Source organism: Anneissia japonica, unplaced genomic scaffold, assembly GCF_011630105.1.
Source record: "Anneissia japonica isolate Jap-2015-1 unplaced genomic scaffold, ASM1163010v1 scaffold1511_len2985839_cov193, whole genome shotgun sequence".
NCBI lineage: Eukaryota > Metazoa > Echinodermata > Crinoidea > Comatulida > Comatulidae > Anneissia > Anneissia japonica.
The window spans coordinates 650,168-668,353 of record NW_022685291.1 but is presented as its reverse complement, the minus strand read 5'-3'; the positions used below and the strand labels follow the sequence as shown (position 1 = coordinate 668,353).

The following is an 18,186-nucleotide window of genomic DNA, read 5'->3' as shown; positions in this document are numbered from 1 at the left end:
TGGATGCAAGATCTTGGTTTGACGGATTATCTATTTATTGACTTACTTTGATGAGGCCATTGAGTCTAGTAATATCACATTGCACAGTAGTATCATGATCATAAACGTCTAGATAGTTGAAAAATTATTAGTGTAAAAACCATTCAATTGTGGAGTGACTTATCTATAAGTGAATGACCATTTCTGCAATCATAAAAAATGATTATGCTAAACACACATTTTCGACTAGCATTTGACTCATATATTGATGGTTTTTTTTCGAGTACAAGTGGTCATTAGGGTTAAAGGTGAAGCAGGCCTCTAACCTGGTACCCTATATGCAAAGTTTAACTCAGAAGAGTTTTTTTAATAAGCAAAGTTTATTGGCCAATAATAAGCAAGCAGTGACCACAAAATTAGTGGCCACAACAGTACAATCCAGTTCCGGCAGGTGTACACGGTTCATCTAAACTTTCAGGGCTAGTGCAAACATGCCGAAAAACAGATTCTCTGCCCCAACCCAAGACAACCTTTACAGGCCTGTAAGCAGGAGATGAATTATACATAAAGAACTTGTATAATAATAATCATTTTATTTGCATCCGTGCCTTGTGTATTATCGATGTTGTACCCAAGGGGAATTAAACCATCTTTCTCACTTTGCTGGGTTATTCAGGTATTTCTACTCTCTCATAACAATTACTTGAAACACATTTTAAATTTCAGAAAAACAAATCTGCTTTTCCACTGCCATTATTATATAGCCTTTTTAATATTTTTAAATTGTATATTTTACAAATTTTGGTTGTGGCTTTGAGGAGCTGGGCCTTCCCTTCCCTTGTCAGATTGGAGCATGATGCCACTGGGCTTTTGCCACACCAAAGCTGGATACTCGCAAACATAGAGAAAGTAAGATTAGCATAAGTCCTATCACACATCCTTTAGAATGTGAGTTATGATGACATCATGCAGAATCATCAACAGTGTGTCCTGGTGTAAATACCACTTCCTTCCTTGTAAATGGCTTCACACAAAGGAAATAGTGAACTACTAGAAACAACCTAAAAGTAATCAACTGTTTAACTTTGATACCTTATCAATTAATCATATAGATTTGTGGTAAGGGTTTGAGCTTATATTGAATGATTGCGGTATCGAAACCTAACATTCCTCACTGCACTGTTATTTTTTTATATTGGCATTATCATAATTATTGTTAAATTATGATGAAAATTAAAACACTGTTCATCTAATATCTTTCTGTCTTTTTTTTCAGAAATAGTGTCATTGGGAATTGAAGAAGAATGGTCAACATTTGCCTCAATTCTTGAGATAGGAGGATATCTGACATGTTGTGTTGTTTATTGGATTGTAGATAAATGATCAAATAAAATCCAAAGCTGAAGCATGTATGATCCTCGTGCTAATGATTACTACACTTCCTGCAATATGATGATTACATCCTATTCTCGCAATACGTCATCCATTAAAATAATGCGAGGTTGTAGCGTAATAACAAACTTTGCGAGGGCTCATGAAACGCCCACGGTGCCAGGCCTCCTGTTTATGAACCCAGAGATATGTGCAGAACTCTACAGCAAGGGTGCGCCAGCTGTGGAAAATTTACCAGAACTTATCACAGATGCTGCACAAAGTCTTGCCCAGGAAAAAAATCGGAATAATTTAACGTATTCAAAGGATGTCACAGACTTGATTATTGGACCAGAACTGGTCCCTGAGACAAAAATTTCCAGTGTCATCTCGCAAGAAAAAAATGTTTCACAAACAATAGTCTCACTAGAGGGTAGTGATGAAATAATTGAGAATGAGTCTTGTTTACCGAAAGTTGAAGTAGAGGCCAGAGACGGTACATCACATATTTTGAAAAGTGACAGTATGATAACTTGCAAAGCTGTACTTGATAGTGAAACTCTTTTAGTTGAAACTATCGATACTGACAAATTACTGAGCACGGATGCAACAGACATAGACCCTAAAAAAGGGTTGGAGAAAATTGTAATTGACGAAGAGAAAAGTGAATCAGCAAATCAAAAGGAAGTATCTCAGTCATCTTTGGAGCATTCTGGATCTGTTGATCATGAGACGGTGGTTATTGATGATGATTTGGAGAAAGTGTTTACTGAGGAAGAGATGGTTAAGTTTAACGAAGAGGCTGAAGCTAAGCGTTATCGATACGGGACACATGTCGCAAGCTTTTTGGCCAACAACACAGTTGCTATCATGATGATGCTGGACAACAAAATGTAAGTACAATTTATCGATGGCTGCATTGACAGACCCGTAACCAGAGGGGGGTTCTTGGGGTACAGCCAAAACCCCACCTTTTTACATAAATAAAGTTTATCCTTAAACATGAGAAAAATACAGTGCTTAAATTGCTAAATCACTTGAGCTTTGGTCCCTGCCTCTACCAGGGGCTTTTTCCCATGAACCTGGTTACGGGCCTGATTGACCTTTTTGTTATTGCTTATGTTTTATCAGAGACTGAATGAATGTTCACATGCTTAAAGCTGGTCGCTCACTATGTCATACGGTCGTTGGCCGATGAATCCAACTCCTCTTCTTGTGGGCGTTAGACGACGCAACACCGTCTGCTGATCGTCGGTGTCAGTCTGAACAGATCATGAAAAACGTTGTGCGCGTGTGTCGTGGCATTGCGTTGTTCATAGAATTGCGTCCGCTGCCGGGAACAGCAAGTGCCCGTCTTTAGTTGTTCTATGTAAGATGCAGTCCGTATATTATACACTACATTTTCTATTGGACAGTGGCTTTCTAGGTCATCGACTGGGACACTAGACATTTTCCCACATTTGTCCGCCTCTTTCTTCCCTTGAAGATGAATGGCAGCTGAACTGAAGTGCCTTTTCTGGTGGTGAATGGTGCGGTAAAACAGGAGACACAAGTCCAAGCACGTAGGCAGAGAGAGTATAGAGGGTGTGGATGTACCACCTCATAAATTCTGAATAGTCACTTTTTGAAACCTATTTCACTAAAAATCGTTCCCAACAATCCGAAATGCATTGCATTTCATTTGCCAGCAGGCCTACTGATGTAATGGAAAACGAAATGTTGCTTCTTCAGTTACCAATGAATGGAAATTTAATAGAATTTTCATGAATTATGAGTTTCAGAATTCCATTAAATAAGGCCTTCAAATGCTGCTACTTTTTTTCAATAAGCCCTTCCACTTGGATATTATTGTTTAAGGTCCCACAAAACAACAGTGTAAAGCATTCAAACGCATGCATTTGTGGGGAACACTTGTGTATGTGAGACACACACATTCCTGGCTTTGTTTGTGATGTTGTTAAGGTTGGTGATACTCCAGAAAGGGTGTCAATTTTGTTATGCTGCTTTTGTGATCGGATACAGAGTTTCTTAATCTAGTAAATACTTAATTTCACATTCAGGAGCGGTGTACTTACTGGTGGACAAGTCAATGAATGAATGAATGAATGAATGAATGAATGAATGAATGAATGAATGGTCAGATATGATATTGGCTAAATGAATGGATGTGTGAATGAATGAAATGCATAATTGAGGCGTGTTGTGGCAAAACGGTTAAGTTGTAGCAAAAATTGAAATTCAAGTTATTGGTATTTTCAAATACCCGAGTATTCGATCTTTAAAATGAGGGGTCATTCATTGAAATTGGACATTTCAAGCCTAAGTTACTGGAAAGTGAAAGTACAGCACTCTTAGAGTCAAGATAAACATGATTTTGAGTAATTGCCTTCCAAAGTTATTTGTGCATACATTGTTTAATAGAATTAACTATCTAAATAACATTAAATAAACAATTTGTTGACCACTTCCAGAACTAATGCTTTGGGACATGATTAATAAGACATTAAACTGTTGATCTATAGTGAAAAAAAATTTGGATTTTTAGGCAATTTTTTGAGCTCCCATATTTTATAGCTCATTTATTAATACTGGCCTGTGGGACAACTTAACCATTTCGCCACGACATGCCTCAATTATTGATAATGTTATGGGAAAGAGTATAGTAGGCCTACTGCAAGAGGTCCGGCTCTCCGTCAGGGTTATCGTAAAAGTATCACCATGAACTAGAGGGACACCGGGCGGTGCTCTGGTGAAAGCAGTGGCGAACAGTAGGGCCAATTGAAGGGTATGTTAGGCAGTGGCGTATCTAGTGTGTTTATGCAGCGGCGCACAGCCCTGCAACACATTCCGGCCAAAAAAATACTTGTCCCCTTACCCAGTCGCCTCCCTCCCCCAAATCATGCTCAAGTAGTTAAAATTCACCTCAAATCACCTTATTTTGCGAATTTGTGCCCCCTCACATAATCATAGAGCTCCCACACTTCACCTTCTCGCCCCCCCTCCCCATCAGCTCCCCTTCTATTTCAAGAGTTCTAGATACGCCACTGATGCTAGGGCCTGCTTGTAGGAAAAGTTTGTTTTTTATACTGACATGGTTCAAGAGAATTCCTATTCCTGTATTAAGTGTGACAAATTTCAATTTAAATAATACAAGTTTCTTCTATACCGGTCATATGTATACAAATTTACTTTAACTTCAATCCAGAGGACATGGAACTAGAGGGTGCTGCGTTATGGAGAGTAATGTATGACCGGAAATGGTCTGCCAATTGGTTGTTACCATACGCCAGTGATGTTGGAGTACAGCAAGATGAAACTATTTATGTAAGGCATGAATAAAGTTCGGGGTTTGTCGGGTAGTGAAATGATTATTGTACATTTTAAGTGCTCCCTTCATGCATAAGTGTAAGCTAAATTACGGTGATTAATTAGCGAAGATATGGAGACAATTATTTTGAAGTTCCCTCTTTCCAAGAGGGGATGCAAATGCTTTGTGAAAATCAGTACGCTGCGGTACTCATTTTCACAAAGGAATACACTCAGCTGGTTTGCTAACTAACAATATGCAAATTTACATGAACACCTGGGAAGTTGCAGACGTACCTTGATTAAGTATTATATGCTAACTATGCGGCTCTTATAGCCCTAGCTAGGCAAGGCATTCAAGTGCAAAGCAGTGGTGTTTGTTTATCCATGAAAAAAGCACGCCGGGAAAGTTTGCCTTACCAGGAAAAGGTGACGTAATCTTGCTTATGACATATACATGCTAACTATAGTGTGAGTGTGACGTCACCAAAAAGAAATAGTCTGTATTTCTCATTTTTTTATTCTTTTGCGTAAAACTAAAATTCATGCCAATATTTTTCCATGATTTATAATAATTGGAGTAATGCAAATGCATATTTTCTAAAAAAAGTCATTTTTAGTGAAATTTTGCCGGGAATGGGGCTTTAACTACAAGGTTTGTGGGCGTAAATTCCCTTAATACAAATTAAGGGTAGCACCATCTCCTTGCCATACAAATTACAGCTCCCATTGACGTCTCAGTGGAGAAATACGGGTAGCTGAATTTTTTCTCGAAAATCTGACTACAAAACTATATCGAAATTCACGTTCCACTTCTGACTCTGAGTTGTGCTTCGCACACGCCGCTGAGGGTGGCGTTCCGGGAACCCTGTGTCCAGTGTTAAATTGACTATTCTAACGCCACCACGCATTTGGCACAATATCAAATTTACAGGATATGCTCCCAGTTCCTTTGACTCACTGAATACGCAGTTGGCACTGAAAACCAGCTATGCAGAAATTCTAAGCAGCTGAGAGTACTATGCGATAGGCCCAAGTGTGACTTATTCTGGATACCAAAGTAGGCCAAAAATTGGAAAACTTTGCTATTGCAATGAACTGTAGCAATCCCAGGGGCGATTTAAGGGGGGAGGGGAGATTCAAGGGGGGAGGGAGGTGTGCTGGTCTCTTAGTATAAGAGACAGGTGCTGGCCCGGCCCAGGCCCTCTTTTGGAAACAAAAAAAACAAGAAAAAGAACAGAAATAAAGAAAAAGAAAAAATTAATCGCCAAAAGCGGCTCAGAGGTTACATTTGGGCATCTAAAACACCAAATTTTTACAAGGCATGCCCCTAGACCCCTGGGGTAAGATTTTCTCACTCTGGCCCACTTTCAGCCTCCCCCCCCCCTTTTCAGACATCTCTAGATCTGCTCCTGTATCCACTAGAAAAATTAAGGGTTTGTATCTGAAGACTGGCTAAGAAATGCTAAATAAAATGGAGAAACTGTACAGTATATTTGTTTTTCATTAGTTTTATCTAGGGTATGCACTGCATACCTTGATTGTTTGATGGTCCATGACTGGGTAAAATGCATTTGTATCAAACACGTGCTTCGTCAGTAGAACGCATGTTCAAGCTTCAAACTCTATTTAAATTTTAATAGGGTGCCCCCTATCTATTGGCAGTACTTTTTTTTAACGTTTAATGTGTGCATACAAAATCAGTGCAGTTGGACCTTTTACAATTCCATACTCTTTGGATATATGTAGGAAAGATACAAAATGAATAAATAATGAAATGAATGAATGATTGAATGGATACAAACATATGACAAAGATACTTGTTGAAAGCATGAGTCCCTAATTATTAGCTCCACTTGTAATCTTAAAAAAAATTACACAAATGAATTGTTTACAAAACATACATTCAGAATGCCTCTATGCCATATGTTAATGCAGCAGTTGTTGTATCATGGTCAAAGTTGATAAATTATGCAATGTTATATTATTGTATGATTGATTTCCTCCAAGGGCATAATGACCATTATGATAATGAATGAAGGAATGTACTGAGTCTCTCTACCTTTTAACAGGGAGGACCATGCACAATGGAAGATTTGGTGAGTGCACAATATCAGAGACAGTAATAGATTTATTGATAATAATGTTGGTGATGATCATAACTATGAGGGCAGCCTGATTTAAACATGGAGATTTTAAACTATAATTGTATATTTAATGTGTAGCCGTGTATATGTGATTGGCCATGGAGAGGTTCGTAGAACCTCTGTATCCTGGCTTAATCATATTGCAGCACTGTCTTTGTGTTTCAGCTGAGAGATGAGATACAAGCATTATTGTACTGTCTTTTAAAAGAGATTTTAAGCCATTGGTCTTGCATGCATTAAAGTGTGTATATTGCACAAACTATGGGCAGTTAAAAGAAGATCGAGTAAAATTTGTCACCAAAGTAAATACAAATTGCAACAGGTGTTAATGAGAGTTATAGATGTACAAGTGTAGTTGTAATGTTGCGTACACTATGGATAAAGCAGGGAGATGTAAATGTTTATATCTCCCTGGATAGAGTACTTTAGAGGTTTTGCAATCAATCAAATCTATAAATAAATAGAGGTTTTTATTTTGTATAATACTCAACTGCATTGCACTGTAAGATACACCAAGATGTACTGTACACTAATCAATCTATTATACCCGATTCACACGTGAAGTTAAATTTAACAAAAAGTAACAAATTGTAACCGAGCGATCTCCTGAGTTATTCCTATCGAGATAAAAAGCATTCACACGCGTCTGTAAGGTAATGCCAAGGTCGTGTAAAATTTATTCAGTGTTTATTCAATGAATCATTTTTTCCCCTACTGCGATATAGGTCTAGCCTAAGCCTAGTTGAGAACCCCTGTCACAGATGGACTGTTGAACTTGCCATCACAGTAAACATTCGAAGCAATCAATGCCCTTAACAACTGCTGTACTACTACTACTAAACTAGGCATAGCTTCCAACGTTTCTGTCGACTCTTCATAATACTAGTAATAGTACTAACACCATCTCGACGTTTATTTTATGTATATCTTGTTCTTCTACCATTACTAATTAACATCAATAACAAGGGTAATTCATTCATCATTGAGAAAAACTTTTCCTATCTATTTCTAATGGATCAGAATCGTGTGCAGAAGGAAGAAAATTCAAAGAACCCCGTGAAAAACAGTATATTGTTGTTGTGTTGAAATCCCTGCGCATGCGCAGATCCATCCATGCTACATCTCGGAAGCTTTACCAGCCTCAGCGAGGCTGGTAAAGATTACCGAGACGTTCCGAGATTTTACAAGGATATTACACGGAGGTACTTTCACACGTGCCGTAAAATGTTACTTTTTGTTACATTTGGTAAGATTTTTGTATGTGTGAATCGGGTATTAATCAAAATATTCACAATACCAAACTAAAATTTGTACATGCAACTCACTTGCTGTGTTTTTGTATTGTTTACTCAGCTGATGTGTAGTATTTGTTCTGCATACTGGTAATTATTATTAAGGGAATGTCTTCTGTACAGGAGGTCTACAACCCTGTTCAGTAATTTACGATAGGGAAATCCCCAAATTCTCCATGCCATTCGTGAATATTGTGACAAATATGTTCTCACCCTTATTAAAGAAAAAGCTACCTCATAAAATTGAGTATCCAAAGCTTTCATTTGATCAAGCCTGGAATGATACATGTTAATTCTAAGTTAGATCAGTTGATTCTACAAAACATTTGGGTAATTAACTATCCTATTGAAGCAGAAATAATGACACTCAGATTTAACAAATTAATTGTAGTATTTATTTGTTATCAAACATAGTATCACACAGTTGCCGATCCTATTTCACTGAGTGGGACATAAACTTATAATTAGTATGTGTGTGCTTATTTACATATGGTATTCACAATATTGATTTTTATTTACTGTATGATATATGTCTGAAATGATATGCTGCCCTCTATCTTACAACACAGTTTTTCCAAGCTTTTCAAAAGCCAAAACGATGAAGATAAACAAACTTTCAGTTTCATTTTTATTTTACAACAATAACTGCACAAATGTTCTGAAAATTGTGAACAAACATTAACACATGAAAAGGCAGGGGTGGATCCAGGGGCAGGGGTGGATCCAGGACCAGATCCAGGGGCAGATCCTGAAGCGGGGAGCCATGGGGGCTAGAACTCCCACATACACATAAAAAAGACAGAAAAAAGAGAGAAAAAAAGAAAAGAAAGGAGAAAGAGGAGATATAATACTCTAAGACAAGCTATTTAAAAAAAAAATTCTATATACAAGATATGTTTGGTCAAGCATTTCTAAACAAAATCTCAAACTCCACTGTCTCCACCCCTGCTTGGTGCTCCGCGTGTCGGACACCGCCACTACCCAGATTTTTCTCTGGATCCTCCCCTGAAAGGAAGTGATTTTCTGGCACTTTGTCAGATTGTCGGGAAGAGTGGAGGTCATAAATAACATCACATTTTAGTTAGCTCTGAAGTAAGTGCGGCATATAAAACTCTGTGAAAACATTCCTTACAATACATTTATACTCAAAGTATCACACTCTCATCGTCCAAAGTAACTTTTAAGTGGGTTGTAGACTGAAAAGGTTTTGAGCCCTGTCCTCACTACTGTATAAATTTCATTTGACAAAAACATATGAAATGACTAAATACTTATTTATTACCAAACTTATATATATATATAGTGCCCTTTTCACGAATATTCATGTTCAAAGGCGCTTTACATAAGAGTGCAAAAATTTAGAAAAATAATGACATTATTACCGTCAATACAAATTGATTAAATAATTGATTTAGAATATATATTGAGATTAATTATTGCAAAATTGATAAAAAATGTTATAAAAACCTTAAACTACATTTAAACTACAGACGTTAATAAAAAAAATTAAAACATCAAACCCAGTCAACAATATTTCAGAGGTAGTATATTAATACTGTTAAAAAATAAATTCAGAAAAATTTGACCTTAGTACAGTATATACAAATTGATTTATTAATTGACTTTAAGTATTTATTAATTAACAATTAAAATATTTCTGAATTTATGTCCTCAGAACAATTAAAATTTGATAAAAACCTTAAACCACAATAAATTAACAATTAAAACAATTTATTTCAAGGATTAAAAACAGTGCAGCGTTCGAAGTTAGATATAACTAGTTATTGTTATAATTTAAAAAGAATAAATGCGTAATTAATGCTTTTTAAAAATGTTTAATGAAGAGGCACTGCAGTGTTAATGTGGCGCGATTTTCACCATATGTGGCAAAGACAATCCAAACCAGTCACTCGTCGCTAAATCAAGCTGTAAAATGGTAAAAGAATCATTTAAGTCTGGCAAATCCTTTATGAAGTTACAAACGTACAGCTGTTTGAAGAACAATCAGCCTTCAAAGTTTATGATTTTGGGCATTTCTCAGGCAGAAACCATCACCATTGTTAACAATTGTTGTTTTAACATTGAAAATGGGGAAAATAATAGCATATTATTATGTATACAGTAGATATATAAAGGTTAGTTTAGTGCAATAAAATAGATTAAAAAAAATTTTGACATTTCAGCATATTTTAGATTATCTCTGAAACACGGTTTGTGACGAGTGACTGGTTTGGCTTGTTTTTGCCACATATGATTTAGTTTTGACTCTGGACATACATAAAGTACATGAATCTTGAGATTGCAGACGCCTATTAGGTTGATACGTACTCAATATTTCTGAGACAAGTCGGTCCCTGTTTGTGCAAGGCCTTAAAGATGTGTACAAGAAGCTTATATTTAATTGAAGGTCTTTTAACACTGAAGTAATGCGTTTGTATCTTGATGTTTTAGTTACAGTCCATGTTGCCGTATTCTACACCAATTGTATTGTATTGACAGTTATATTTGGAAGACTGTACTGTAGGGCATGTGATAGTCAATGCGAGATATCACCAACGACTACACTAGTGGCGTCATGCGTGAGTAGGCTTTGAATGTGAGAGATGTTACGTAGGTTCATATAACTTTGTTTCATAATAGAGAGAACATGGGAATCCACTGTATTAATGAAAACAAAAATGGGACAAACAGTATCAGCTATAGAGGCGCCAAAATATGGAATGGCTTAGAACACAATATAAAAAATCTACGAAGTATAAGTTTATTTAAAAGAGAATTACATAACAGACTACTTAACAATTATAGATAAAACTGGTAATCTTTACTTTACTTGGTTGTAATTTTAATTTTTTTTCCCATTGTATTTGCCATATTATTATCATTACACTTTTTTAAGGATCTTGATTTATAAATGATGAATTGTCTTCTATTATTATCTTTTTATTTTCATTTTGTAGTTATTATTGTTCTTTCTTTTTAGGGCATCAAAATTTAAGGCTTGCTTGTGCTTGATACCTTTTCAATCAATCTTTGAATTGAGAATTGTAAAAAATATATATGATAAAGGAAATTTATTGTGAATTGAATAAGACAGTAAGGTGTTTATCCATCATTACCATAAATGCTTGAATAAACACTGCAGGTTGCTTACATTTTTGGAGGCTTCAGTGCTGTGCTTATTCCAGAGCAACACTCTTTTAAAAAAATATATCAGTATAGTACTTTCCATGTCCGTTCCTATGTTGCCTATTTCACATATTCCTGTAGCTTACTAGGCTTATCATAGGACCTACGTTTATTCGAACGTGGCGCTTACCTAAAAAAAAAAATCAGGTTTGGTGTGGCGCTCATTCAGTTTACTGTACAGTATATATTAACAGGAAATACCATGGTGTTCTGTAGTGTATACAATGAATAGGCAATTATTATACTTGAGAATATGATATCAACACCCTGACTTACCCTCATGATGTTAAACCATTAAATCATTAATCATTTTTTAAAATAATACTTTATTGGGACGAGTTGTGTATGGTGGGTGACCTTGTCAATTGCTTGAGTGGTGTTTATTCAACTTGTATTTAAGATGGTTTTCTCTACTATAGCCTTTGTAATCTTATTTGACATTCATTTTATGTTAACCTTTTTTTGGACGCAACTTTATTATGTGAAATGTGCCACTGTTTTGAAAGTGTAGTTTCCGAATAAATTATTATTATTATTATTGTTATAATTCCACATCATCGGTTCTATAGAATTAGGCAGTAGATACATGCTAACGCTGGGAGCCTATTTTTCTCTTAAAGGAAGAGTGAAAGCTTTTATCCCTTTTTTATGGTCTCAAAATGCTGATATCCCCTTAATGCTCAAAGATGAAAGTCAACAATTACTAATATTTTTAGCAGATTAACTATCAATTCATGTTGTTTACAAGTATTCATTATACACTGTAGGCTTATCAATAACATACAATTAAAATATGGATGCATGCTTGCCTGCCTACTAAGTCATTGGGGATTTAATATAAAAATACATTTTAAATGTAGGCCTACATTAGTCAGTTCAGGTTCAAGATATCAAGTTATGACATAATTTTATATACTGTAGGTCTCAGTGTGGGTCTCAGGTTTTTTAGTGCCATTCTGTTTTTTTTTAGTTCAAAACACCCTATATTCTTGGCTGGTGGTTGTTTAAATTTGTGACACTTGATTCATACTATTACTGTATGTAAAGTGTTGCTAATTTTACATTCAGTTAATCAATAGAATATCAATTATTTATACTAGAAGACAATGTTTACTGTACAGTATAATTTTGATGTTGTGTTGGTAGATCTAAAAATATTCATATTAGGCCTAATAATATATCTAATATAATAAGACCGATCATCCCAATTTCTTTTTCCATTTATATATTTAAAAGAAATTGTTTGGCCTAAGGAAACACAATCACAAAAATGATGATTGGATTGGAAAATTTCTGATAGCCTGTAGTGATGTCCGATGATGGGGGTTTTTTCCTTGTCCTATGGGAAAGCACCTCCCCACCTCCAGACCCCCTGATTGTACACAACACTCTCAGAACCAGACAATTTTCATTCCAAATCTATCTATTCCCCTATTTGCAATCTTGATTCAGTGTCACAAGACTGATAAGGAAAGAAGCAATATGTTTAGAATATGGTTCGAAACCTGACCTTAAGGTTAAAAATAAAACAACTGTTGCACCTAAAGCTCCTATGGTATAATATTGTTTTAGCATAATATAATACTTAAAAATGTATTGTCCCTTGCTAATGTCAAAAAATCATAAAAAATAATTTTGAAATAAACCTGCTCATATTGCAATAGCATACAAATTATAATCTTGTACATAAAAACTATTGCATTTAAAAAATGTGTACCCTGATTTTTAAACCAAAAAATTATAATAAAAATAATAAAACACTTCCAGTGACTGGAAGTTGTTTCTATCATTTTTCGCTGTAGACTGATGTGTAGACATTTTTTAAATACACTAATTTCTATGTTCAAATTGATAAGTTTTATGTTACTTCAAAATGGGCAAGTTAATTTCAAAAAATATTTTTAACATTTTTTTGGAATTTAGCATGGGACAATACATCATTAATAATAACAAATTAATTTATTTTCAATTTAATACTAAAGTCAAACCATTTTAGTATTGCTATAATAAAAGTAGGAACATAGAACATGTAGGGTCTATCTTCTTTTTTTTTTTTAATTTAGCATGGGACAATACATCATTAATAATAACAAATTAATTAATTTTCAATTTAATACTAAAGTTAAACCATTTTAGTATTGCTATAATAAAAGTAGGAACATAGAACATGTAGGGTCTATCCCTACCAATGGAATTCTGTTTAATTTAATTTAATTAAAAAATGGAATATTCCATTCAGTTGCTATGGATATTGTGCATTAGAATATCACAGAATTCTTTCATGGTGATTGTGTTTCAGGATCTTGTATTTTAAATATCTGTTGTTCCCATTGATTTGGTCCTTGTGCTGGATCAATACCTTTACATCATTCTAGATTTGATTTCACCACAACTGAAGCTTGTATAATACCCCCATCCAATGGACTATTGATACTGCATTTACATAAGAAATGCTCACCCTGTAAAATATTCTATACAAAAAAACTGTGACATCATTGGAATAGTGCATTATCTATACAGGGTATATATAATTTAAACATTGTTTTATTTATTACCAAATACAATGAAAAAATAAATTTGTATCAATAAACCATGATGGTTATATATTCTAAAGTTTGTATGTGATTTAAAAATTCCATTTTTAATGTAAGTGTAAGGTGGAGTATTTATATTGTTTGTACAAATTTGTATATTTCACACAATAACTTCAAATGGATGAATCCATTCGATTCAGGCCAAAAAAGACCTCCAGTTATTATTTTGTGCACAGGATTTGAAGAGAAAAATGCAGGTAAATGGAACTATCCTAGTGGGCTACCAATTGGTAAAATGGATGATTTTGAATTAGCAGAACAGCTTGTCTAATGAGCCCATCTTCCAGAGTTCCTGATAATCCAGTAGAGCCAGTGCTAGACAACCTGTCCAGGTACTATAAACAATGTATATTACAATTTAGACTAAATATTTTGGTTGTAAATTACAATTTAGAAATTTTCTGTTCGTAGAATTTATGTAAAGCATATTGCAGTACTACTCGGTACATTATTTGCATTTCACTATTAATATTTTTATTGATTTGAGAATTATTAAATTATTCATGTGTGTGCATATCATTAAACCAGGTCACTAGCTTAAAAAGGGCAAAAGCATAATATTAACCTTATGTATTTTAATACAATATCTTTTGCTATATTTACCTATATAAGTACATCACAATTTCATAGGATTTACTTGCCATACTTTACAAGTGCATGATTTTACTTTATCATCAAATATTATTGCTAGTGGCCATTTAACTGTAATTTCTTTTTATATTTCCAATGAGTTATTAGTTTTGTATTTCTGTGTTCAGGGTGTCATTACATAAGCAACCAAATTTAATGTAATCTTGTGATTATGAGAATAATTTTTTCTTATCTCATTTGTAGTAGGAATCTTTCTGCTAATGTTATTGCTCATTTTTTACCCTGTACACAATGTATAAGATAGATTGAACAAGCCAATGTATTGTCCTGTAAATTGGTGATGTACATAGGGACTCAATAACTTATATGCATGGTATAATATTCAGGTTCCTGGTGCATGGTACCACTAATTACCAAGTATATAAAGTAACTGTCCATAGGGACCATGGAACTCAGCACCGGATCCATAAATTACACTAAGATATTGTGTGTTCATAGAAACATATACCATTAGGTACCATGAAATTCGCTGGCTTTCTCAAAGCACTGCTGTTACAATGACCTTAAGTTAGGTTTTGTAAGACTCATAAAATAAGCAGGGTTTAAAAGCTGTTATATCAGGAAAAAATATTTTTATATTGTATAACTTATTTTTCTAAGACACAACAAGCATATTTAATGAAAAACTCGGGAATGGTTATTAGATACAGATTTTGAACATTTGAAATGTGGGGAAAAAGGTGGGAAAAGGGGTAGTTACTCCCTCCCCCCCCCCCTTAAAAAAGAACGGCTGAGTTTATACACAATTAATATAATATCATACTGATGACTTACAAATAATCTATAAATCAATCAGTCAATTAAAAAATCAGTTGTTTTACAAGAGAGTTTATATTTAAAATTTTATTTTAAATAAAATTTGGTTCTGTCCCTTTCACTGATCATACAAAGTCAACACATACAATTTAAAATTCAGTTTCATGTTATGGAAAGCAATCCTATGTTGTTTTTTTTTTTACCTAAAACCATCCACATTCATATGAGAGTGGTTTCTGTTGCATTTCCCTTATTTTTATATGCAGTTTTATTATTTTCATTCTCTTTCTATGACCTGTGGTAAAATCTAGGGACTAGTTCATTTGAAAGGTCAAAAAAGTCCCAGTGATAAGTTGCATATCACTGATTTACAGGCTTTTCACTACAAAAGTTATTAAATTGATTACCAGCAAATTATAAGGATCCATGAAAAAAAAAAAATATTGGTAGCATAATTTTTAATATGTGTCTGGCAAAGAATATATACTGTCTCTTATACACATCTAGATGTGTATAAGAGATTTTCTATTAGAAAGCTAAAATTTACTCTTAAGAAAGCAAATTATATGATTGGAATCACAAAATGTGTTTTTAAAATTAAAATACACATACACCAAGAAATATGCATTATATCATTTAATATTAGAAAGCAATGGATATTATATTTATTATAACATTTAATATTAGAAAACAATGGATATGCATTATATTTATTATAACATTTAATAATAGAAACAACAAGCAAATTACAGATCTCCCTCCAATTAAAGACCACTTTTGGGACCGGGTTCCCATGGTCTTTTGCAGCTTTGATCTTTAATTAGAATAAAAATGAAAAAAGACATTTGTTACTTCTTGACCACAGAAAAGTGATCTTTCATTGCATTTGGTTTTTTAATTGGAGGGGTCTTTAATGGAAATTGGACAAAAACCTGCCACCCTGGACAAAAATAGCCACCCAACAATTAATTAATTGGTTAAAAATCACTGACAATAGAATATACCATTGTTTAAGTGGGGTGGGCAGTGGTGTGGACAGTGTTCACCTACAGTCAATGTCAATCGAATAGTTTTTTACTTACGTTCAGAATTTTCAAAAGATTCTATTGCCTTTTGGAGTCAATAAACTTGAACTACTGTAATGTAATCAAATAGTTGAATTGCCCATTTCATTACAGTTAATGGCTTTCAATTGAAGATTAAAACAAAGAAGATAATTTCCTCATCAATTAATAAACGCATGTGTAATAAGTACCGTTCCAATGTGAAACTAAGTGTGTTGTGATACCTGTCGCATTGGAAGCTAGTGTATCATTGGCAGTTATTTGATAATTTTTAGTGAGCACTTAATGTTTTAATTGAATGTCTGGTTGGTTGCTGATTTTACTTATACCTTTATATGATGATTGTCCAAATAAATTCAAATCAACAGAGGATTTTTACTGGACTGGCTTTGTCACCAGCAGTGGATTAAGAAATTTGCCGACATTGCTCCCAGACATGTGGGGGTGGGGGGATGGTGGGGTCCAAACCAACGGACTGACTAAAGCCTTTGTCCAAGTCCCGAAATAAAAACTTCCTTGCAGGATTCACAGGGACAGTTTTTATGGCTTAATATGGTCCAAATGTGCTTTTAGACCACAATATTAGGGATTGGCAATCAAAATAACATTTTTGATCCAACGATAGACATCGTCATGGCATTGGATAAGGATGGGGGGGGGGGTGGAGCTCCTTGCTGGCAGCACCATTGTCACAATAAAGTACATATAAAGTGGAATATTTAAACATAAGATTATTGTAGCTTATTTGCTACAATTCAGCTACTTATTTCGCAGTCCTTGATCATGATTTCACCATCATTCACTACAGGTTCTTTGCATGTGAATATAAGTGTAAAAAAAATTGATACATTGTTGTAATTGAAACTTACGGATATAGGATATGATGTTTACCATTCAGTCTGAGCTATTGAATATATAAAACTGAGAGATCATCAAAGGATTTAATAAAATAATGAGAATACCATAATCAATACATTTCACAGTTTAGTTCGAGGAAGCAAATAGGAAAATAAATATACAAGGCTACACAATGGTTAAGCTAAACCAGTTTTTATGGTCTGGAGAGAACAGTTTACTGTCTGAGTGTTTGGTTTTCAAACCTTTATAAGCAATTTTATTCTGATAAATCAGACATCAAGACAAATTTTATTATCTGGAATACAATACAACCATCCCATTAAAGTTGGGCATCAGATACGGAGGGACTTAATAAAGATTAATATGTTACAGTATCATTCTGCTATAAGTACTGAATAAATAAAACCATGTAAAATGAGAATTTGAGTCCGGTACAGTTATTGAAAGTAATAGACACATTAATAATATAGGACCTGACGATGTAAACATGTTTTCAATTTCCGTCCTCTCCACTTTTGCATGTTTAATAATTGATTTTGTCAGTGTTTGTGTCCAATAAAAACACAAGCAATTTTGCTTCACTAAACTAAAAGAATAAAAGAATTATCAATTCTGGACATAACAGAAGCCGATTTCCAGTATTATTTAAAATCACTTTTATTGTGATTCATTCATTCATTTCAAATTTTAATTTATTTATTTATTCTTCACAATACCATATTTCAAACCTATTATTAATCATGCACAATAATTAAAGATCATTATGCATATCAGTAAAGTAAATGAAAATATATTATACAAATTTATAGAATAATATATGATATAATAAGAGTGGAGCTGTACTGATGTACAATCATTAAAGATTGACTTGCAGAACACAAACCTATTAAAATATAATGAAATAAAACAGATATTTCAATAGCTCCTGCTATCTTTAATCATGTTAATGTGAGTAAACTTGGAAGATCTTATATACTGTCTC

At 34.1% G+C, this 18,186-nt stretch overlaps 1 protein-coding gene across 4 annotated transcripts in view; it reads left to right on the top strand.

Moving 5' to 3' along the window:
- Window positions 1–18,186, top strand: part of LOC117109915 (GRAM domain-containing protein 2A-like) — a 90,835-nt gene that overhangs the window by 21,916 nt on the left and 50,733 nt on the right. For 2 of the 4 annotated variants that reach the window (XM_033252388.1, XM_033252398.1), the window contains exon 2: window positions 1,256–2,243. In XM_033252388.1, the coding sequence (XP_033108279.1) occupies window positions 1,387–2,243 (857 nt within the window). In that variant the 5' untranslated portion in view covers window positions 1,256–1,386. Of the gene's footprint in view, window positions 1–1,255; window positions 2,244–14,023; window positions 14,208–18,186 lie in introns of those variants that run through there. The other 2 variants (XM_033252415.1, XM_033252407.1) reach the window with 2 other exon arrangements.